Raw genomic sequence first — 24639 nt, 5'->3', positions numbered from 1 at the left:
AGTCATGTTCTTTTTTTTATTTTGATATAATAATGATATAATGATTTAAATGTTATTTGACCAAATTATACTTAAAGAGGCCGTTTATTTAAAAAAAAAAAAAAAAAAAAAAAAAAAAAAGAATACAAGTATACAGTATACTGTTTCTTACTTAAACGTGCACTGATTTAACTGCAGTGAGACTCAGCCAGTATCACTATGATTTTGTGGGAGGTAATGCCTGAGCCACAATTAACCCTTTGCCACACGTGCATTATGCTAAAATACAAACTTAATGACCACTCGTGAATGGTGATTTTTACACAGCTTAACCCCGTCTATCCATTTTGATTTTGTGGGCTATAAATGATATGTGGGGGAGTGGATGACAGCTGGCTCCGTTTGGATAGGCAAGTGTAAGAGTGTGTGTGTGTGTGTGTGTGTGCGCGCGCGAGCAAAGGGACTTAACTCCAAACCGAATGCAGATGATGGGCTTAATCCGGCCGTTCAGTAGGTCATGCTGAGGATAGCTACCGTTTTAGAGCTGACCATATCGTACTGACACACAATCCACACATGTACATCTATGTGTCTATGTTTCTATACAGCCACAATTACAAAAATAATTGTCTTGCCGTTTAATTCGCTAATCTATGTATAAGCAGAGGGAAACTTGACATACAGTACATTATGTATTTGCAGTATGTACATTTGTCAAAGAAAACACATGATGCCCAGATGAGGCAGAGGGACACAGACAGAAAAAAAGAGTAAAAGGTGGAGAAATAAATAAAAGACAGAAACAGAAAGGGTAGCTGAAAGCAAGAGTGGTGGAGACCGAGAGAAAGTGAAAGTGGTGTGCTATGTGTCTGACCCCTGTTATATGAGCCTCCCAACAACACTAGAAACTTGTTGACAACAGGAGTCCATTTGGCTTGGAGTGACGATGGTAGGGGTTCAGAACTGGACTCTGTACCACCCATTCCATTAGTCACAAAGGGATTTTCACACAGTATGGAGAGGAGCACGCAAGCACACCCCAGCACACACACACACACACACAAACACAAAAATAAACAAACACAGGCTCACAACATATACATGCATAGAAAAAGGGATATGCACCCTTTACTAAAAGGGTGCACCCTTTATATTTTGTCTTCTTTTGCTGCTGAGTTCCTATCGCAAACTTCACAAGGAGAGAGTACAAAATGGAGAGGCATGCAAGAGTGGACAATGCATTCGAATAGCACCTTGCATACAAGAAATTTAGCACAAAGTATTTTACAATAAGGGAAAATAGAGAGAATGAACATAAAACAGGGATAGAATGCTATATTTAATTGAAAATAAGATGGAAAATAAATATAATACTGTATAATAATAGTAAAAAGTGAAAAAAAAGAATCCTAATCAGCACATACAGACACTGCAGCAGCACCAAACGCTCTCCATTCTCTTCTTCTCTTTTCTACATCAGTGGAGAACATTTTTATTTCTAATACGAAAATGAAGAAAGTACTTCGCCTCGAGTCAACTATACCAATCAGGGCCTAGGACTCTGAGGCTGTAAATAAACACAACAAAACCTACTTTTCCTGACAGACAGCATTTTTTAACTACCTCAAAAAGTCTTCCCTAGGGTGTAACCTTACTGTGGGTCTTGTCAGGCACAACCCAAAGTTGCCCCAGGAAAAAAACCCAACCTCTCTGTGGTGCTGTGCGGTTTAATAAACAAACCAGTCTTATTATCTTAAATCGAACGTCAACATTTAAATTAACACCCTTAAATTACACATAATCTGTATAAAATCAAAACTACATTGAGTTAAACCACATTTAAATAAATTGCAGCAGTGCTAAGTATGAAGGAAAATTGTAAGGCCAATAAACAACACTGGTAATGAGACAAGAACAACATGAGCGCCAGAGAGGAGAGCAGCGTAGAAGAAGAAGTGAGAAGCAGAAGAGATTTTATTTAAATGGAAATCTGCAAAGAAAACAGCAATCGGTTAAACTCAAATTGTAACGTTATGATCGCCTGAAACAATTCTGTGACACCGGGTTGTCCATTCCTTACCGCTGCCCCTGAACGCAACAGACATAATACATGCGAGTCTTGTTTACGGTCTAAACTAGACAAGGGCGGCTGACCTTGAGCAGCCGAATATAGATACAATCTCACTGGCAATCCCTGGCTTAAAAGCTAACGTATGGAAGCAAATCAATCAAATGATTCAGAACATGCTGAATTCTGTGGTTTTACTACAGGCCCACCCCTACACCACTCCTCTTCAGAACCCTATGGGTGATTGATTTCATACAGTTTATGGTTATGACCAATGATTATGAGTGTAACTGAAGCCCTTTTGTCTTTTTATCTGTGTGTATCTATACAAGGGTGTCAGTAGTCATATCTCCAGCAAAGACCTAAAGAGAAAGAATTGTGATAAAAACGAGAAGAAATATAATTTGCCTCAGTTATAAAGTCCTCCAAAAGAAATAGAGTGACTAACAAGAACCGGCTCTGCTAATAACAGGGTGAGCATTCATAGGAGGCACAAACCACCAAAGCTACTGGCAATAACACTGCATTTGCTTTCAATTTGTCACAAGCAAAACAAAATAATTGCTCATACTAAGAGGCCCATACACACACGTTTTAATACACAACATAACAAATATGCAGTCATATACATTTAACCAAGCAGACTCAGACATACAAATACAGACGCCCTTCAAAACCTGTAGATTTAGATCAGAGGCCTGTAGATTTAGATCAGAGGCTTTGCATAGTCGCTAATGTAGTCTTTGAAAGACGCACAGTGATTGATGATGGAGGTTTACAGTATCTGTGTGACTAAAGGCAGATGCATTTGCATTTTCCATATCCATCTTACTTGTGTGTGCATTTCTTGAAAATATTTCCATAAGAAAAGAAAATTGAAGACGTCGGAAAGGCAAACATACAGCAAAAAGATTAATCCGGGCAGCTTGAAAGAAGATAGGACGAATAGAGACAAAGATGCAGAGACGGGGTGTAAGTGATGAGATGGATGGGGCAGCCAATGAGTGACAGGGTGTAAAGGAGAGCTAAGGAGACAGAGACGGAGAAAAGAAAGGTTTGCCTTAATGTTATTCGGAGCTTCAATCAGTGCTCACTCTGCTCTGCTCTCACCCAATCATCTTAGCAAACACACTCACACAGACACACACAAGTCCAAGTATCTTTCTGCCCATCAACCTTGGCCTGACAGTCTGAGTGCCATGGCAACGGTTCACATAGGTTTGAACAGAAAACTCTGGGAAGACATGAGAGATTTGAGGCTTGTGGAAATGGATAAATGCATGAATTGATAATCGACTATGAGATACACACACACAAACGCAATGCAAATGACTGGTTGGCAGGTGGGGTGGTCCTATTGATCAGCCAAACTGACAAAGGGAGAAAAGTGTGTTTAAAGAAAGTGAGGACAGATTAAGGAAGGGCAGTGCAGAATGAACGAGGGAAGAGGAGCAGACAGACATGAAGAGAGAGTGATAAAGCCTGGGTTTAGACAGGCCTTTATAGGTTCACAGACACACAGATCCTTTGAAGTTGTGAAAAGATTTTGGGCTTACAACTCTGACAACAGTGTCTGGAAAAAGAGGGAAATCTGATTAAACTTATGCACACAGACATGATGCGATACCAGAAATCAAGGAAAAAGATCACATCAAAGATGAATTATGGAAAAAAAAAGATGAAGAAAAAAAAAAAAAAAGAGATGTGCTACAAAGAGCTGCACACATGTTCCATCATTGAATAATGCAGATGTTTTCTGAAAGTCATGAATGAAAGCTTCACAGCGCAGACTTTGGCTTTGACATAATTTACACAATCATTTCGTGACATTATGCTCACTACTGCGAAGCTATGGACACAACCACAAGAGTGAAGTACGATAAAAAGTTAGCCGTTACAACAGATTCTAGTTCCCCAGAGAAAATGATAAACTGTGTACACTGGGCAATTTGGACTTCATAGGATTTTTGTAAATGAGTCCTTACTCAAGCACCTGTTACATAGTTGTTGGGATTAACACCCTTCGCCTTCGCATGTGGCAAACGTTGGCATCAGAATGCTGTTTGAAGTTAGGTTCTCTCCCATTGAGACCAGAAGTGAGTTTGGAAATGACTGGGTGATGTTGCGAATTAGGCAGGTTCAGGTTGGTCCAGCAAACTGCTGAGGAGCCAACTGGAGGCATCATGCGTTTCAACATCCCTCAGGATGTAAATAATTGGGATTTTCAAGAAGAAAGAAATGAGTCAGTTCTAGGGGTTTACATGCTATAATACATGTTATTCCAAGAAACAGCAATCAACTATTGCTTCTGGAATTATGAACGCTCAATTATTTCATAACAGTTATTCCACCCTAATGATTCACAGCAATGTTTTGTTGATCGCAATAACTGGAAACAACTGGAGCGGAACAAGCTAAAAGCTTATTAGAACAAACCAAATAAAAGATAATTTACTATGAAAGAAAGACATTCTGTAAAACACTTTGGAGATCTTTAAATCAACCTGCATGTAGGGACATAAAATATGAGATGCAACACACTGCTCATGACCCCTGTGTCAAACAATATGCCAACACTAGTGGAGATGTGTTAGCAACAACTTTACACTGATTTAAGAATACACTTTTGTGTATTTTGGGTGTGGAACAAAACTGACTACATCTTATGCACGACAGTTGAGCTTAGCAAGTGGCCAATTATTGAAGGCTGTAGCCATATCAGAATTGTCTCATTTAAAACAGATTGGCTGTACAACATGAAGATTTGATTGGTTCCTTGTTTGGATTTTTTTTTTTTTTTTTTTTTACAGAATACTGTATCTGGCAATCCCAAAAGTCATTGGAATGAGTTTCAGTGATGTCTTCGGCCACATTAACATGTCAAATTTGGCACAGTTTCCTAATGAACCGAAAATCTTTCACACTTCTCAATGGGTCGGGTCTCCGCAGTCTGCTCGGGGGATTCAATTTGGCGGGTCAAAGACACTCTCTCGGTGCGGGAGGATCCCCTTTTGGGATCTCTCCCTGGTGCTGGCTGGCCCGGGCCGGGCTTATTTCCTCAATGGCAATGCGCCACAACCAGTTGTAGGTTGGCTTGGAACCACCCTTTGTGGATATTATTTTTTCTATAAAACCAATGCGTTTATGATTAAATTGTTTACAAGAGCACCAAGTTCTTTCTCATCCCTTTATTAAGGTCCATCAAATGGCAGACGCTTCTGTGTGGCATATTAGATCATACAAAGTGACACCTTGTTGTGGAGGATTACTAACTTAACAGCTTCAACCATATGGCACACTACATAGTTTGCCCCCTGGATGCTTTGGCCGCAGGAAGCTATAGTCAGACTAGGTTATCCGAAACACCTCCCTCTCTGCTCATGTGCTCTGCTTCATTATTTCTAAGCCCTTCAGGCGTGAATTTGGCTCGGAGCAACCTCTGGCTTTATTTTGAATAAAATCGATCTACTCTTGATTACGCCGCGGAAAATTGTGTCCGTGCATGACAGCGTCACACCCTCAATTTGTTCTAAAAAGCAATAAGCCGATAGTCTCACCCCAAACCCAGGTGCCTAAATGCAAATAATTGCATACCACTCGCATACACACTGACACAGAAAGGAAGACATACACTGATGCAGATATATGTGGGCAGATAAACACATAAATCCCTGAAAGCTAAAACACACACACACACACACACACGGGCTCATTAGACAGCCTGCAGAGAAAGGAGGAGAGGGGATGTTGAATAGCTTTGGGCCTCCAAACACAGCACATGCTGCAGTGTTGAAAATATGGAAGCTTTATTCATGAAATATGTGCGTTTTCTTTCACATCTATCCTCAAGACAAGACAATAATGTCATTTGGGCTGATACTTCTTCCAATGCCAGGCAAATTGAAGGATTAGATTTCTGACTAATTTAAATTTAAGAATGTGTAAATGTGGGTTACCCTATCTTTCAAGCCTACTACTATCAGTCCTTACTGGAATAAAACTGTAATTTAGTTATGATGCATTCAATGGGTTTATTTGTCACACACATAACCCATATCAGTGTTTGAAAATATCAATAAACAAGTGAAACTCCGCTAACAGTAACACAAAAATCCAAGGATTTTTGAAGATAAATAAAACTTGAAAACCACTAAACCATATCTTGCTTTTTCAAAAGAAAATTTGATGCATTATAAACAATGCATTTGTGTTTGTCTCCACATTTTTCTCTTCACTTTCTAGATTGTGCCAAGTACATGAGGACATTGTTCAAGGTGGTCAGCATCTTTTTGCAGCAGGAGGCATAACTTTTGGGAGCCTGGAGACTTTCTGTCTAAAAATCTGTTTAAATTGATGTGGTTCTTTTTTAGTGAAGCAAAAAACAAAGAATATGAGTGAACTTTATCTTCCACCATTTATAGTCCTTGAAGTGAAGTCTGGGAGTGCAATGGGGCTTAACAGCAAAAACAGAGACAAAGACAGCCAGTATATATGTTTGCCTTTTGGGATCCAGGTAGCCACGTTCTCCACTAAAATAGTTTCTCCTTTTCTTTGTCTCGGCTTTTTTCTGCCCAACTGTTTTCGCAGTTTATCCATCTCTGCAACAATTTCTCCTTTCATTGTTTGTCAGTCTCTTTTTTCTTGCTCTCAATCGGTCCCTCTGTCTAGCTCTTTTTCCACCCAAAAACCCATTGTCATCAGCTCCTCCATCACTCTGTATCTAAATAGTGTCATATTTGTTATGAAGTATGAAAAACTTGCAAAATAAATAATTGGAAGTGCAAAAATAGACCATTTAATGTCCATGTGTGTGTGATTTTTCGGTCGGTATTTGGAACCGTCTCCATTCTAGCTGAAGATTTTCACCTATCTCCTCTCCTGTGGTCTTTCCTCGTCCTTGTCACCACATGCTGTCGTAGAACCTGCTGTTGATTGTGTGTCCGTCTGTGGGAGGGTGTTTGTGTGTGTGCATGTGAATGTGGGAGATCACGGGCAAATGATTTTATGTGTTTTGTTATTCTCACTGTGGTAGGTGACAAAATAAATGGAGGTTGAAAGAAGAATCAAGGACAAATTAGAAAAAAAAGAGAAGTTTCATGTGGTGCGGCTGCAGTGAGCGGCAGTGTGTGGGTTGCTTTCACAAAAGAAAAGTTTGATGAGGATTTAAAGAAAAAAAAGCCAAAGTGACTCTGAGGAACATCAAGGTTTTTATCTCAGTAACAAGGCCAGATAATACAATTATGCATAATGGTTAATACGATGACGCAATCGAAGTATAAAGCTTTTAACTCTGCCTCAGGTGGACACTATGGGCACACTACTTATGAGTTAGCTGGAGAGGAACTTTTCTGAATCAGTGCTAAAGGAAGTGAAACCAGGACAGAGAGCAAAAGAGGGGGAGGGAATGTGAGATGAAAGTGTGACGAAAGATGTAAAATGTGAAGAACAAAAAGGGGAGGTGATGGTCAGAGGGCATTTCAATAATTGTAAGGTGAAGGAAAGTAAGGGGAGCAATGAGGTGAAGTCAAATATCATTAATAATTGCCAATTTGGTACATTATTTAACAAACACAACCTCAATGGAAAGGTGCTACCTGCAGCCAACCATTTGATATCAATGGAAGTCTGGAAGAATGGTCTTACATAAAACAAGAAACACACACACACACACACACACACACACAGTATAACAAAGAAAGTCTCACATCACAAAGTGAAAGTTCTGCAGAATTCAAACATCCTTGATCATCCCTTCATATTATCCTCGTCCTTCAGTACAGCTGGTTGCTATCCTGTGTCGTTCTCGCGGCATCAATATTTACTGCCATATAAAATTTGGTTCACAGCTCTCAGGGGTGAGGAGAAGGCCCTGGGCATTCCTGGCTCTGGACAAAACATCACTTTGAACAGTAGAGAAAGAAATTAGACGGTGTAGTTGTTCCAAGCCCTACCTCTTCCACTGGCCACGGATTGATTATCTTCTATGTCTCCTCTGCTCATAGGCACTACTCTCTCAATAAAGAAATACAGTGGAAACCTCTTACAGTGATCACGGCTGTCTGGGTCAAATTGATCACAACAATAAATCACTATTATAACCATTTTTTTCTTTTTATATAGTTCTCTTGCACATTAGCATCCATCTACATTTGTACATTTATTACATGAAGAAATTAAATATGACCATATACATACTGTCCTTATACATAGACATGAATACGAAACTATAATTTCATGTAACTATCATGTAAGAAAAATGAGCAGCCATTATCATGAGGCTTGCCTGACTAGTTGGCATCTAAACTTATTTTGACATTGATGTTAATGGAAAAAATGCCAATGGCAATTAGTATCCATTACTACAACACAATTGTTATACTAAACTATCAAATACCATAGTAGACATCTACATGCTACATACTTAAATACTTAAACTTAGACCTTCAAGGGCTAGCAAACAGTAAAAGTGAAAAGTAACTGCAAATACACTCAAATACAATAACATCTCACAAATACAATAACATTCTACACCACTATAGGAGTCTCTGATGCAACTGTATACTATGGATGTTTTTCATTTAGAGGAAATTACTTTCTTATTCCCCACATGATTTCAATATGCACGCAGCACCATCCTCAGGTAGCCAGCCGGAAGCAGACAGGTTACCACAAGGCAAAGTAACATGGGAGTAAAGCGAAAAATAAATAGATTTATTGTAGTCTAAAATATTTTTCCACATGTTATCATGTATGAAAGGACCCAAAATGAACACTTTAAGTGTACTTGGATGTTAGTGGATTTTGCCGGCCATTCTTTTAAGGTTGTCAAGTGGGGCTTTGTCGAGAGGGAGACCTTCTGCCGTTATGCTTGAAATGGTGTGTAGTCATTCAAATAGCATGAACAAAGACGATGCATGCATGCATGTGACCTATGTGGCATTACTCATATTTGCCTCTTGGCAGGTTGTTTTTAATAATGCGGGTATGTTGTGGTAACTTAGGGGAGAGGAGCCAGGTAATAGCAAAACAACCAGTTTCTTTTCACCTTGATGATTATACTAAATTATATTACTTTAAACTAAATACCAAAGGCCAGAGTTATTACCTGGAAACACAAATGGCAGTAATCACCATGGATCAGGGTTAGAATGCTTTGATCAGAGACCTACAATATGATATGTCGACATATCAGGACTGACCGTTATCTACAAATGCTCCTAAATCTGCACAGTCTGGCAGAGTGCAATCTAGCCAAATTTTGATGAATTCCAATAATAATGCTGGCTGATTCTCCAGAGAAGATCACAAATGCTTGAGAGAGCTTGAAAAGTCGTCACTGATTCAAGTTAAAGTGTAGCAACATTATTACTTCTTTTCCCGTCCCTGAGGCAAGTCAAATTGTAGGCAGCTAAGATCCTTATTAGCGCACCTCTCATGCCAGCAGAGGGACTACAGTATGGGCTTTGACAGTGTGAACCTGCCTTGACATAAATAACATTACTGTCTTTCACTTGCCAGAACAGTAGAGGTTTATGATGCTGTTGGATAGACATATATTTTTGCTAAATGCTATTTACATTGTTTCCAGATAAATGTAGGTGAATTAAAAACGTGTAAGAAATAACTCCACCATTTGCATTCAGAACAAATAATGCTTCTGTAAGACAATAACCAACACATTGTTGTTTGAATGAGTTTCATTCAATACATAATGTTAAATGCATAACACAATCCGGTACTTTTATTTTCCTAGATAATACAGCTGCAGAGTGCACACTTCAAGTACATTAAAGTTATTAAAATCAATCCAGTGTATAAGTGTGACAATTTAATGGTTCTGCATTGCATTAAGAAAAAACTGCCTGCATGCAAGTGTCTTGCTTAAAAGTACCAAGGGGAAAACCTAGCTGGACTGCTTCCTGTTTCGACATGCCATAACACGCCATGCCATGCCATCTGTGTCTAAACCGGATGTGTTCACACACAGTCTTGAGTGTAGGTCATCGGTATTCCGCATATACTGTACTTTGCATGTAATGCAAGATAAAGGTATGCGGTTACGCGGTCTGAATAGACTGGTGGATTGATTAAAGCATTCTGTTATGAAGAACGGTCAGTGGATCAGTCCGGAAGATTCATCCTCTGGAAACCATGAATGTCTGTACACATCGTCATGGCAATCCATCTAATAGATGTCAAGATATTTTAGTCTGCATGCCGCTAACAAGGCTAGTAAATAAGACATTGATCTCAGGTATTACAGGTTATGAATCAGTTTTTTGGTCAATACATGTCACCGCACTCGTATCCAACCTAATTCCACCTCTACAAAATATATACACAACTATGTACACAACTTGGTGGAGTGAACAGATTCAAATTCTCAAGGCCTAAATTCAGGTTTATTATAAGTTATTAAGATCAACCCCCATTAATATGGACATCTCTGACCCATATGATGTTATAGTTTAACATCATAGCACATACTATGCTAACCCATACAACCCCATTGAAGATTCCAGGTGAAAAGCCATTGTATTGTAGGGTGATTTATGTCCTCATCAACCCAACTTCACCGGGAAGTCAAAGGATTAACGTGCTGAACCTCACATGCACAAACAAGCCTTGATGCACAAAGGTAAATAACACACACACACACACACACACACACACACACACACACACACACACAAGGATGGTTTCACAAGATCACCCATTACCACCCTTTGAAATGTGCGAGTTGCTAATGGTTTTGGATCCCATTCAGGGAGAGTCTGTGGCCTGTCTGTCCATTAGCTGACACATTCTGCTGACTAAACACAACACTTCCAGTGCCCTTGTCCTCTGTTCCCCTCTAACATGCCCCCTTCATCTGGGAGATGAAAGGAGCTCTGATTTTGTGTGTTTCTGTGTCCGTTTGTATGTCTGCACATATCGAGAACAGGTGTAAATGAAATTGCCTGCTTTTGTTTGATCAATTCATAAGACCAAAAGAGAAGGACTAAACTATTTGGCATTTAACTTTAGGTTTGGATAATTTATTGGATGAGTACAGACTTCGATTCTTTTTAAATGGCCAAATGAATAAAACAGCTGCAGTTCATTTATGGTCTCATCCAAGTGTAAGCCTTTTAATGGATGCTTTTATCCAAAGTATGTTGCAGTTTGGCAAATCAAACAGTGCACTTAAACTCATTAATTGCCAATTGACTATTGACATCTATATTGAACTAAAGCCCAATAAAAGTGGTAGCCATCGGGTTTTATAGGACGAAAATGTCCCTCTTTTAAATTGGTTAATGTTGCTACATTCTCTTGATAAAGTCCAAAGTGTGTGGGAGGACTGCAGTGCTTTTTAAACTAACCACCTTTCCAGTTCTGTTATAAATAGTGTTTATCTGATTCAGATGTACGGCAATAGGCAATTTAAGTTTATTTCCTGTTCCAATTAATGTTACATTATAGTGTCTATACAGTCTATAAATATGATAATCAACACTGTCATTCATATTGACTTATTGAAAGTACATATTCAGTGTGAATGTTTTTTTTTCTGTTTCTATAAAACATAGAAAATGAACTGACTAATACAGACTCAATAAATCACACAAAAAACAAACAAACTGTTCAAATTTAAACAATACTCAAAATGAATTCAAACAATTAAGCTACTAACCAACAAACTGGACTGAGAAACTGTCGTAGATCATCTTGTGATATTTTTAAAAGTTTTACTTTGGTGAGTTGAATGAGTGAAGGTCCAAGTATACAGTATGTAAATATATAATAAAATCAATGACAGTCCAAGCATACCTAATAACCCACGATTATTAATTAAACAGATGATGGGATCAGCACCATGAGTGGGCGGGAACTATTCTAAAAAAACAAAAAGTGAATAACCATTAAAATACAAAATAAAGATAATTTCACTCTGCTGGCCAGTGCCATCAAGCAACAAGTCATTATCCAGCAGGGACTATAAAGACTTGACTACACACCCTGACGTACAGGACTACAATAGCTTCACATCCAGCCAAAGAATCAGACCCCACACTGAGCTTTTAGGGCAGCACTTTGCACTGCGTCCTTCAAAGAATCCCAAAGAGCATTCACCTCTCCTCTGCTCTCACAGTCAATCGATAGCACACTTTTCTGCCTCCTTAGTAAAAAGCAAAGAAGATGTCTGCTGCACTACGTAAGGGTGTGTGTGTGTGTGTGTGTGTGTGTGTGTGTGTGTGAGAGTTAATGTCGCAACTGTCTATTTCCCAAACAACAAGGAACAACCTGCGCAGTCAAACTTACATATGTGCACATTCACTCACCCATTCATACTAAGACATGCACGTAGAAATCAGAATGTTTACAAATTCCATCTATCACTGGAGCGGCTGAAATACAGGAGCATGGTAGGGTGCTGGCTGAGTAGATAAATCTACAAATCAGATTTGATGTTTCCTGCCTGCGTGTGCGTGCTTCTCACTGCCATGTACTCAGTCAGCATCTCTGTTCATCCCAGACACAGATTAAAGAGCTGAAACTGATCTGTGATCAGCCATGCTGTAATCGCATCCATTTGGCCACCATCATTTCATCTCTAGGCAACCGATAGAGATGCCAGCAGATGGGATGAGCATTTATTAAGTAATGATATTAAAACTAACTCCCAAATATTTCCATTTGGAATCACAGTTTGGAAATGTGAAGCACACAGTGAATTTCAATGTTCTACATTCATTAACCAACAGTTTAATGAGGAATTAATGAATCTCCAAATTAATCAACTGAGCCGCTAAAGGATTGACCTAACTCAATCTACAGCTGTGCTGCCGTCTTCCATATTGCCTTTGTGGCACTTTCAGCAGCTCTAAATTGAGCTCATTCTTAATAAACTCACACAGCTTTTATTAATTAGTAATTTGACCTCTTTGCACAAAGGTCAGGATTAACCAGAATTATTGCTGGAGAGCATATTAACAGACTGCACTGTCTGTTGGAGGAGGGGTGGTGGGAGAAAAGACACATTTCAATACAGAAACATTTCCCAGTAACCAAAACCCTTTCAAGAACTTTATTATATTTTGCAAAGATTCCAAGCAGCTGACGCACATTTCCTTGAGCCAGTATGTGGTGAGGTAGAGTTGGCAGTAATGAAAATCACTCACCAATCAAATACAAGCTATTCAGGCATCGAATTTAGGGGAATGCTCTAACCAACTGGTTGATTGATAAAGAGCAAAAGGCACGAGTAAAAGGAAGTGAGGACAACTCAGTTTCTGAAAGTGTCTGTATAGGTTGCAGAGATATTTCACTCCTTTAAGAAAATATTTAACTAAAATAAAGCTCAAGATGCCAGTGAAGGCATTCCAGGCAGAACTAAAGCGACTCTCTATAAAAGATAAACATTTTTATTTTTTTTAAAACCACAAATGTGGTGTGTCTGTTAGTTTGTCTTAAAACTGACATGAGAGAAGCTGTGGGACCAACATCAGTGTTGTTGTCACGAGACCAATGCTTGCTTTTGTCAGGTAAATGCATTTGTTGTGTCAGTGTTGTTTAGACCTGGTAATCTAGACAGCTTGAGGGAGAGGTGAAATGTGCACAAAGAGGAGATGGGTACAGAGAGCAGGATAAGGAGAGACAAAATGGTTAAGGAAAGTCAGATGACCAAGATATGTGTGGAGAAGCAACGTGACAAGACAGAAACAAGGTGGCATTAAAAAGAAAGAAGAATGAAGTGGATAGAAGTAAGAGCAGGGTCGAACTTGCGAAGGTCTGGGGCTAAGCCCTGACCATCTGAGGTCAGTGTCTGTGTGTGTGCGCACACGTGCAGCACCCCAAATGTTTTTTGGGTGGTCTAGGCTTTTCTGCCTGGATTGTATGACTACTGCAAACATTACATTTTATTTTAAATGTAATATTACTATAAAAAATTAAGACAATTGCTCTGGACAAAATGGACATCTGCAGGACAGCTGAAACTGCTCAAACTTATGTCATCAGTGGCATCAATTGCTACCTTTTCTACTTAACTGCAGTAATATTTGGCCCTTTGTGTTGTTCAAATAAAGTAAACAAGCTGCCTGATGACAGTCAACTATTTAGGGTATATCAGGTGTTTTGACCATCTCGCTTTTCTCCGAATTGTGTTACCAACAACTACCCAATGATCCTTTATCCTTTATCTCACGCCATCTGTGCCTGAATGACAAAAAACATGTTTTACCTTACATTGTTCCCACAACACGTTTTCATATTCACAAAATCATGAATCTTAAAAACAGGTCCCCACTATCTGGATGAATAATATATGAAGTAAAAGCACTCCCAAGTCCACTGAAAAATAGATATATTGAACTGTTATCCTAATTCTCAGAGACTAAAGCGCCAGCGTACGAGCCTCCAACTTTTTTGTTTGGCCGCTGTAAGTGCTTCTAGTGTAAAGTCTCTGAACTTTTCAGAAAACCACTGGTGTCGTCACTGTGAATGAAGCGCTCTCATGCGCCCTGCCAGAGCTTTCTGTCAGAAAAAAAAGCCATCTAGACACTTAGCGGACTAAAAGCAGGACGTCTGCTGTGTGAGTCTGACAACCAAGCAGAAGAAGCATTGCACGACGCGCAGATGAACTGACTGAGCTCATATAGGCAGCCCACTCCCTCAGTCTCTCTACATACACACACAGGCAAGGGTTGATGTGGTCGGGAATTAATTGATTTACATTAATTCACATAGACAAAGACAGATGGGGACCAAGAGAGGAGAGGGAGAAAAAGACATAAAAAAGCTACAGTGAAAGAAAAATATAGAGGAAGGCAGAGAGAGGGAAGGTGAAAGAACTGTATAAAGAGGCAGCAGTGACCCCTGTCTGACTAATCTTAGCTTACAACCAGAGCTGATGGACCACATCTTGCCTCAACAAACGCTAATTTTTAGCTGGTGCAGACCATCGCTTTCAGCAATTGAAATGACAAACAGCCGCCACATAACGTCCCCTCTAGCTGACGTCAGTTTCAGGAGTCGCATTCTTCCAGTTAAACCTTCCTTTAAAAATCAATCAATAATCTAAGTTTATCACATGTATGCTTCAGAATCAGTATTTGGATCAGGTAGCTCGTCAAATATAAGGCAGGCCAAATCTGTTATTTCGATGTGTCAGATGCATATTTCATAAATTATTAGGGAATTAGAAGTATCGAATCAGACTCTATCGACAGACACCCAGTATTAAAGAGCATGGATCAGGATCATAAACACACACACACACACACACACACACACACACAAAACCTTGTACTTCTATCTTTCACTTTCTATAATTGACATTTCCTAGCCCCATTTTTAACAATAAAGCATGCAAATATGTTCTCGTAGAAACTCAAAAATCCATATATGAGCATGATATGTATCCTTTACTATCACAACTAAGTGCCTGATCCACATTCTTATCCTAACCCTATCTAACTCTAACCTGAAACTTTAAATCAAGTCTGAACCCTCAAGCGAACCTTTTGAAGGTCTGTCCTCACTTTCCAAAAATGTCGTCACTGTGAAGTTCTGAAACTCAAATTGGTCCTCGCAAAGATAGCTGCACAAGTACACAAATACACACACACTACAGAATGTGTGCATAATGCATGCAACCACACGGGAAGAAACATACACATGTTCATTCAAGCGAGCAAGGGAACACAACGAACATTTGTAAATCCAACAGATCAAAACACACAAGCACACGCACAGACAGAGAGAGAGAGAGAGATCTATTCATCACTAAGCTAACACTATTGAAAGTAGTTCTGTGAGTTTAGACAACTCCAGTTTACCTTTCCAGTTATCTTTCTTTTCCCGTTTATTTTCTCCCTTCTCTTTATTTCCACAAACACTCATTCGTGCCCCACAGTGAGACTCACACAGACCAAGCCATGCACACATGTACATTGTAGCTTCACTATACTGAAATAGAGATACACACACACAGAAATACACAGGTTATGTTTTCCAAGTGACTGGCTGGCTACAGTATGTTACCATTCAGCCTCTGTGCTTTTCCCTCTGACTCTAAAGAGAAAAAGGAGTGTTTCTTCAGTGGAACTAGCCCAAAGATTAATTCACTTAATCTTGGGCTGTAAATGGGGTATTCAAGCGGCTTAAAAAACAAATTGAACGCAAAGGCTGAGAGTAATAACAACATTTGTCTTAGCTGCGCCACAGTGCCGTTTTCCACCACAGTCTTCCACATGAGCTGGTGGCTCATCCAACATCCATTATGACAGAAAGGGACTTGTGCATATGCACATGTACGTACATGCACGGCCTGAGAAACACACCAACTCCCTCTCTCACACACATACACAGACATTTTTACTAGACTACCTACTGTATGTGTGGAGTGACAAAAGGATGGAGAGGGAAAGACATGGTGAGACTCAACATCAACGAGCTGAGAGTCTGGCTGTGTACGTTTGTGTGTGCATGCATAAGTGAGACAGCTGGACAGATGTTGTGCTGCAGTTTTTAATGTGTAATCCCCAAGATTCATCATGCCAGCCATTAGGCATGTGCAGATCAAAGGGTTAATGTTGCAGAATATAGGTTAAACTCAGAGGGAAGCAAGCAAAAGCAAAAGTTAAATTATCCACCGACAATACGCTCTCTGTGCAACCCTATATAATTCAAGGATTGCAGATTTATGTTGCTTGAGCACTGGCAAACACTTGGCTAATGACTTAGAAATGATTGCCGATGATTTTTACATGAGCAATAACTAATTAGTTAATGTAATTGTCTCAATGTCTCATTAAATTACTGTACTCACTATGTAATATACACTGACTAAATCATTTAATGTGTCCATGTCATGTGGCAAATCGATACTTTGATACCATCACACTCATGTCTCTTTTCTCAATTACTAAACCTTTGACATATTTTGAAGATGGCTGTTTTTTGTGTCATTAGGACAGTTACTTCTCTGTAGTTCTGATTATCATCAACATTGTTAATGACTTATTTTAATGACTGTACTTGTGATGTCATTTTGCCCGTCACTATGGATCCCTTTTGCATTCCAAGTCAGGGATCACATCAGTCATGCTATATAGACTCAACAATCAAAATAATTATTACAAAAAATTGTATATTTCCTTAGTGCATGCGTTAATTACCAATAGGATGTTAGCTGGGGAACTATCAGCTTGGATTAAAGCAAACAAAGGACAAAAGATATAACAAAAAAAAAAAGAAAAAAAAGAGCAATCCAAGAACAGACCACTGAGGAGTTTACTGCCTCCATGTGGCAGGGGAACCCAAACTCAAAGTGAAGTCAAGTGAAGTCAACAAACCAGGAGGTTTAAATATAAAAGCATACAGTGAGAGGCTGTGCTTTAAAACAGCAATATGTAGGAAAACAATAACATGCCACTGTAATTAAAAAATGCAGCACATTTTCTATAAATGCTACACTATCATCAATAACGATTAACACTACCTATAATACATTGATTCTGCCAAGTAATATAGCGCCTGTGATATCAGTATAGATCTTCAGTCACCTCTACGTGAACATTCATGTGCATTTATTAATCATTTTACAACACTCCTGAATGTGGCGGAGACAATTAAAACAGAACCCCAACGTCACCTCACTGGAAATGCTTGCCCCTGGGATTCAGTCCCTAGCTGCAGCTAGCTACAACCAACACAACTGGGTGGGATGCCAGTGAGGGATCATGTCCTCATTGTTGCACTAGCAGCTGTATTTATTTACACTGATGACTTCCCTAGCATTGGATTTACTTCAAGAGCATGTACAGCGGTCATAACACTCTACGCTCTAGTCAGTGTGTCTAAACCTTCTCTCTGCCACTGACAGAGGGGACTGCCCAGTTTTACTTTGTGCTGCTTTTGACACGATTGTTTTGACACCGATGATTTGGGTCAGGTTCACTTACACTGCTTTTAACTGCTCTAACACCTCCAGTACCCTGGTGCAACTCAATTCTGGCATTCCCCAAAGATGAATCTAGAACAGATGTTGTACCCTATCAATTAGCTTCCTCTTAGTAATATAACAACAAACGTTTAAACTGCAATCTGCACAGTTTTGGAAACATCTTGGCCTTTAAGCTTGCAGCAAAACCAGCTGTAAAGTGGGGTTCAGAACTAAATACAGAGGGTAACTCAGTCAGGTTGAAGCAAAAAACCTTGCTTCATTTTACACCTGCAATGTCCACAGTAATAGCTAATCTGGTTCAGAAGTTTCAAAGGCTGAAAAGTCACATTATCATCTAAGCCTCTCTAAATAGCCTGAAGATGGGGCATGTTGACTCAGTGGATTTCTAAATTAACATTTTGTTGTAGAGCTTGTGAGATTTCAGGATTCTCAGGTTAGCAGATTTAGAACAACCTTATATATTTGCAGTTTCATCGTTTTAATTATTATTTTATAATTTTTTAATATATATGTTTTACTGACTTTACTGAATTTGTGTTCATACTGTACCTATAAAAACATATTTAAAATTATGATGATGATAACGATGATGATGTAGATGATGATGATTTTTAGTGGATATTAACATTAACTGAACAAGCAGTTATGAAGGCTGTTATATGATCAATCAAGCTGTCACAAAGTGAAGTGCAGTATTACAGTAGGTGACATAGCCCGGTCCATTTTCTAACTAATGCAAGTCTGCGCTCTGATGCAGCTCATAACAGCGGTAATATCGGATGACAAGGTGTCAGAGAAAATCCTCGACTTCTGGACATCTTTCCACAAGCTATCTCTCCTCATCCTTCCCTCTTTTCTAATAAATGCTGCCTCTTTTCTTGTCCTTCTCTCTTCCTCGCCATATCCTGCCAGCCTCCTCTCCGTCTCAGAATGCCTTGGTCTCACGAGGTGGACAGATCCTGACGGGTTCTAATGAGAACACATTCCACTAGAATAACTTTGAGATCCTGCGTATTTGCACATGTTCTCACACACACACACACACACTTACCGTGCATGGTGTGGTGAAGGCCTCTGTGTGTGCATGTTACATTCCTGACATTGTTAAGGGAATTATGCTGCATGACCAGTCAGTGTGCATTTGTATCACTGCGGCCTTGCTCCCATGATGAAACATAGATAGTCGCACAGAAGCATTCACTTTCAAGAGAGACATTTCAATTCTTCAGGGGGACCGATACAGCAGTCCTCGTATAAAGCCGACAGGAAATGGACAAAAACAAAACAGTCATGGTGGTCTGGCTCTGACAATTTGTTTCTTATTATTAGATGTTTGCTATGCTTATGATCTATGGAATTATACGACATTCAGCAAACAGCCTCCATGTACTGTAAATAGGAGAACGCTTTAGCAATAGATTGACTTTAAACATGTTTGAACGCATATATTGAAGTGTGCAAGGGTAAAGGCTCATCAGTAAACTTGTGTAAAACATCAGGATGCGTTACCATAGAAGTTGTGAAAATATCCTTGTCAAGACAAAATTCATATTCATTTATTATGGACTGCTGTGAAATAAAGCAATTCGGATTCATTGTGCTATGAAAATAAAGTGCTTTTTGGAAAGCAGTGGTCAAGCATTTTTGTCTCAAAAGCATCGTTGTGAATTCATGTTTAAGTGGGATAAAATATTCATACTTTGATGGGGCAAGGAAAGTTTAAGAGCTGTATGAGACTGAAAGAGGAGAACACAGTGTCTCTGTGTCTGTTTGGCTGTGATCCATGTCAGTCTGGTTGGTGCAGTGGACACAGAGTAGGTGCTGTTTCCAGAGTTTGCATGAGCATGCACAAGCAGATGCATCACACTACTCCCTTGAAAGTGGCTAGTGGGGACTTTTTAATCAAACATATTAGTAATCAGTAGTGCAACGAGAAGGGGACAGATTGTGTGGAGAGAGACTGGGTGGGTGAAAACATACAAAGAGGGACAGAGTGATTATGGCCAGATGATAAAACCAGTGATGAGAGCCACGTAGAGATAGAGAGAATTAGAGATAGTTGGGGGCAAGAAAAAGGGCAGGAGGCAAGAGGGAAAAAACAGAATGGTGAGAGAAAGGCTGGGGAATCAGACTATGGGGGGGTGAGTGAGGGGAGTAAGAGGAATCATCAGGGGTAGTTAGGGATAAGACAAAATGGCAGGAAAATAAAGGGAGTGCAAAGGAGTGATAGATAAAAGAAAAGGAGGAAGAGGGCAATTTAGACAGGAGGACAGGTGAGACGAGAATAATGGCAATTAACAACTCAACCTTGTTTCCTAACTCTTTCCTAGCTCAATACATTAGAAATCTACCAACGTGGACAAACACACATACACACACACACACAACCAAGACACAGGCAGGTGCACACACATAAATACACAGGCGCCACACAAAGCTAAACACCAAGTATTGAGCTGATCTAATCTGAGACAAACCAGTCCGCTTCCTCCAGCTCTAATCCCATTATTACCACCTCCTACTGGGAGGCATTTCAAACACACACACGATACAGGGCTACACAACAGGCAGCAGGTTTACTTGTGTGTTGGTCACAGTGACTCAGTTGTTGACAGTAGAAATGCTGCTTTCATCAATGCTACTGTGGAAGGAGTGTGAGGACATGTCAGAGTATTCTTTTGTTTGCTCTGGATCATTCACAACCAGTCAAATGTTAAAATTAGCCACTTTGATAGAGTCTAAATGGGCATCCCTTAGCCAAGGCCCCAGTCAAATATAATAGGGTGAACTATTAATGCTTCAAACTCAAACAAGAACATTTGGCAACAGAATGCAATTGAATACTTTTTGTTTTGCATGGTATATATACACAGTATATATAATGAATTATATTGAATAACAGGAAACCCTTGTCTAGCCTTGCCCTGTGTGGCCCTGGAGGTGCAACCAGACTGATGTTTATGTCAAATGGCGTGGCATGCTTAATGAAATGAGAAAAGGCTAATCTGATTCTGTAACAGACAGGCTCTATAGGGACATCCCATTAAGCCACCCACAGTGTCACTAACTCCTTGACTTTTCACACTGGTGCCGAGAGTGTTTACAGCATATACCCTGTCCTTTACGTAAAGAATGATGAATCGCAATGGTGCAAAGCAGGGCAGGAGGGTTTGAGGCTGATTAGATGAAAGACTTGCCCTTTTTTAAAAAAAAAAAAAAAAAAAAAAAATGAGGTTCGAGTAAACTTAACAGTCATGAATACTGTACGACTGGGCCAAATATCTGTGCATATAAAATACACTTCAAGTACAGTCGCACATTAATACACAAATATAGCTGAAGTACAACAAGGACAAATGCCACTTACTTTTGTCCAGTTATGCGAGTGCCTGTGATTGTGTATGCACCGGTGTGCTGATGCGAGTTGCATGCGTCTGTGTCTGTTCATTTAATTTTGTCGGACCGCTATGGATTTTAGCATTGATAGCGCTGTGCTAGCCAATTAAGTGACAATGGAATGCAACATAAAACTGACAGACACTTTAGGCTAAATTTGCATAGGAGAAAATCCAAGGAGATTATAGTTCAACATGCAATCATTTGGGAAACCAGAAATGCATGAACATACTGTATAAATTAACATGCGTATAAATCCATATACAAATGGGCAAACAGAATAAATATCTCCTTAATGCTCTCTTTTAATTTTAGGAAACATACCTCATGGAAGCATAGAAGCAGAATTGCAGTGTGCACTTGAAACTTCACACAGTCTGGTTCAACCAGCCTATTGACTTTTAGCCTGGAAGTGCGTTTACCTCGGTAGGATATAAATGTTAATCTTTTTCAGTCCATGCCTCAGACCATTGGTCACAATGACATTGTCTATTCCCCTCAAGTGTTGCACATCTAGTCCCTGAGGAGGGATAAAGTCAGCACTCAGATTTAAGCTCAGCGGTGGAACTGCTGGTCCGATTCAACATGCTGTTCGTATGACTTTCTCTCCGTCGTGCTCTCATCCCACTGCTTGCCCCCCCATCTTGCAAATCCTACCCTGATCCTTCTCCGCACTTTAATATCCCTGTTATGTTGTACTGTTGTCTTATATTGTGCAATGCAACATATATCAACATGCAATAGATAGTGAAGTGATTGATCAAGTTATTGGATTTTTATAAAAACAATACATATAAAATGTGTATATGATAAGAAATCATTCATATAGACTTTCTTGTTTGAAAGATTCAACAGGTCTAAATATGTTATATTCCATTCATTACAAATCTTTGAATCAACCTGGTTCAAGCCCGCAGCTGATTTTATTTTTATAGATGGACACTGAATCTCTACTTGCTCCGGGGACACTGCTGCTGACCCAGTCAGACCAGTCAATTGACGGGAGCAAGAGGACGGAGGATTTCCATAAAGGGATCAATACAGTTATCTATCAATAAAATGTTGTGACTGTGACTCATATTCGCTGTGAGCGCGCTCTTATAAGCCACAGCTTTGTGAAAGAAAAACGCACAGCCCGTCTCCTCTTAACTCTACGTCTTTCTTTTCTCCTCTGTAACATTGGCTTACGCGCACACGCAGACATATGTGCAGGCACGCGCAAACAGTTCGCGGTGCCGTCTCCGGGTTGTTGTCTGTCGGACGGGATGATTAATGAGGCGCGTCTCCGGATACATTCATCCGGGACCCGAGAAGCCCTGGCGATCACCGGGGGAATCATTCACACCGACTCAGTCACCGTCAGCGACATCGGAAAGACACCGAACCAAACATAATTGGTTATTTTAAGATGGACATTTAATACCATACCAATAAGCATAGCAAAGCCTAAAAGCTACAGACCTAAATGCCGTGGCTCCCCTTGGTAGATGTCAATGAAACAATTAAGAGGAAACAATAGTGCAATTTTGAGTAGTCAAATTTCTATACAAACTCGATCCTAATATTACAGGTTGTTAATTATTGATACGCAAAAACCTTTAACCAGGCAAATTAAACCTTTGTATTTAAAGTATCTCTGAGCATACGTTTGACCGTTTGCTGAAAAATAAAGTTGGCTAAAATAGACCCAGACCTGGTAATAGTGGAGAGATTAATCAAAATTCAAATTGCACTGAAACTTCATGAACAACCTGATTTAGACACAAGCATGGGCTCACAATTAGACATCTTTAATGATCCCCTGGGTCACTGACCGCAAAGACCTATAGACCATAACTCCCTCCTACAAATTTGGAGATTCAACGAAACCTCTGTATTTGGATTGATGTTGGGCAAATCCAATGTAATGAAAACAAATACAGTGACCTTATATAATGTTAATCCAGAAAAACCCTGAAAGGATTGACCGAAGAAATGGCCATTTGTGAAATGGTTTGAAACTGTTCACTCAAAAGCACTCTGCCTCAGGATTGAGACGGCACAAAAGACAAGAAACCTCAACCAACACACTGAAATGTAGCCGTGAGAACCCGTGATCAAAAAAAAAAAAATCACCCGACGGTCATAAAATCCCGGGCGCTAAAATCAATAGAGGAGAAATCCCCGGGAGTTAACACGTGTAGATCTAAAGTCAGAAGGTACGCCCGCTCCCGCTCCCTCTCCCCGGTGCAGCCTGGCTCTTTAGCTCCAGAGTGCCCCAGCTGGCACCACCGCGGGCATACCTGCAGCCTCGCCGGTAAGCGCACCTTTCTGCTTCTACTGTTCTGCTCCAGAGACATGCTCGGTCTGCTCCCACATCCAGACTCACCCGCTCAGCGCTGGCAGACACATCCCAAAAATAAAGAATAACAACTTACGGGTTGTTGGCAAAGCTCCGTGCACACAGTTGACGTGGCTGAAAATCCACAAAGCCACCGACAATACGAACGTCGATCCCTGGGCAGGACGGTGCCGGTGCATCTTCACGGCCGGTGCAGACGCAGCAGTGTGGGAGAGGGAACACTCAGAATAAACAACAGGGTGGTGGTAACGCCAGTCGGTCCGTCAGCCTCGCTTCGCAGTTGAGGACTGGCGAAGAGGAGCCTGGCTGCACTGAATCTCTCTCACTCTCATCTCACACTCTCTCTCGCAGTCTCTCTATCTCTCTCGCTCCAATAAAGAGATGATGTAAGGATCGCGCCGACTAACAGGCTGGCCTGTGCTTGCAAGCCCATGCACCGCACTTCTCTCTGCAGCTATCTTGCCTCCTTATTTAGCTATTCCCGAATAAAATAAAACAAACCAAACAACAACCGTCTGCACAAGCACAGGATGAGCACGACTGTAGTGTACAGTATGGCTCCAGTAGTTCAAGAAGGCATGACTGTGCGCAGCTTAAATCCACTGAAGTGACTTCTCCTCTCCAGCGCTCCGGTGCAGTGTCCGTGGTGCTGAACTGAACTTATCTCAGTCTTACTGGCTCTCTCCCTCTCTAATGTCTTTTCTGTTTCTTATAGCCAGACAGTGCCCCCCTCCTTCTCTAGACGGTGGTAGCCTTGTGCATTTGTCTCCTTTCCTCACAACAATACACACAACCTGCAGTCACTCTACTATCTACTTATTTCCTTCTTTTATTTATCAGCTGTCGTTGTCAAAATGCTTTTTGGGCAAGTATGAGGATAAGTAATGTCAGGAGGATTTATTA

The 24639-nt window shown here is 40.2% G+C and overlaps 1 protein-coding gene across 1 annotated transcript in view; it reads right to left on the bottom strand.

Moving 5' to 3' along the window:
• The window catches only part of cntnap2a (contactin associated protein 2a), a 283733-nt gene extending 259328 nt beyond the window's left edge, over positions 1–24405 (bottom strand). The window contains exon 1 of the mRNA XM_031850036.1: positions 23813–24405. Within this exon, the coding sequence (XP_031705896.1) occupies positions 23813–23915 (103 nt within the window). The 5' untranslated portion in view covers positions 23916–24405. The remainder of the gene's footprint in view (positions 1–23812) is intronic.
• Positions 24406–24639: the final 234 nt, after the last annotated feature.

This window comes from Anarrhichthys ocellatus, unplaced genomic scaffold (assembly GCF_004355925.1).
Source record: "Anarrhichthys ocellatus isolate YVR2014 unplaced genomic scaffold, GSC_Weel_1.0 scaffold10, whole genome shotgun sequence".
Classification (NCBI taxonomy): Eukaryota; Metazoa; Chordata; class Actinopteri; order Perciformes; family Anarhichadidae; genus Anarrhichthys; species Anarrhichthys ocellatus.
The sequence above is the reverse complement of the archived record's forward strand: the minus strand, read 5'-3'. Positions and strand labels throughout refer to the sequence as shown.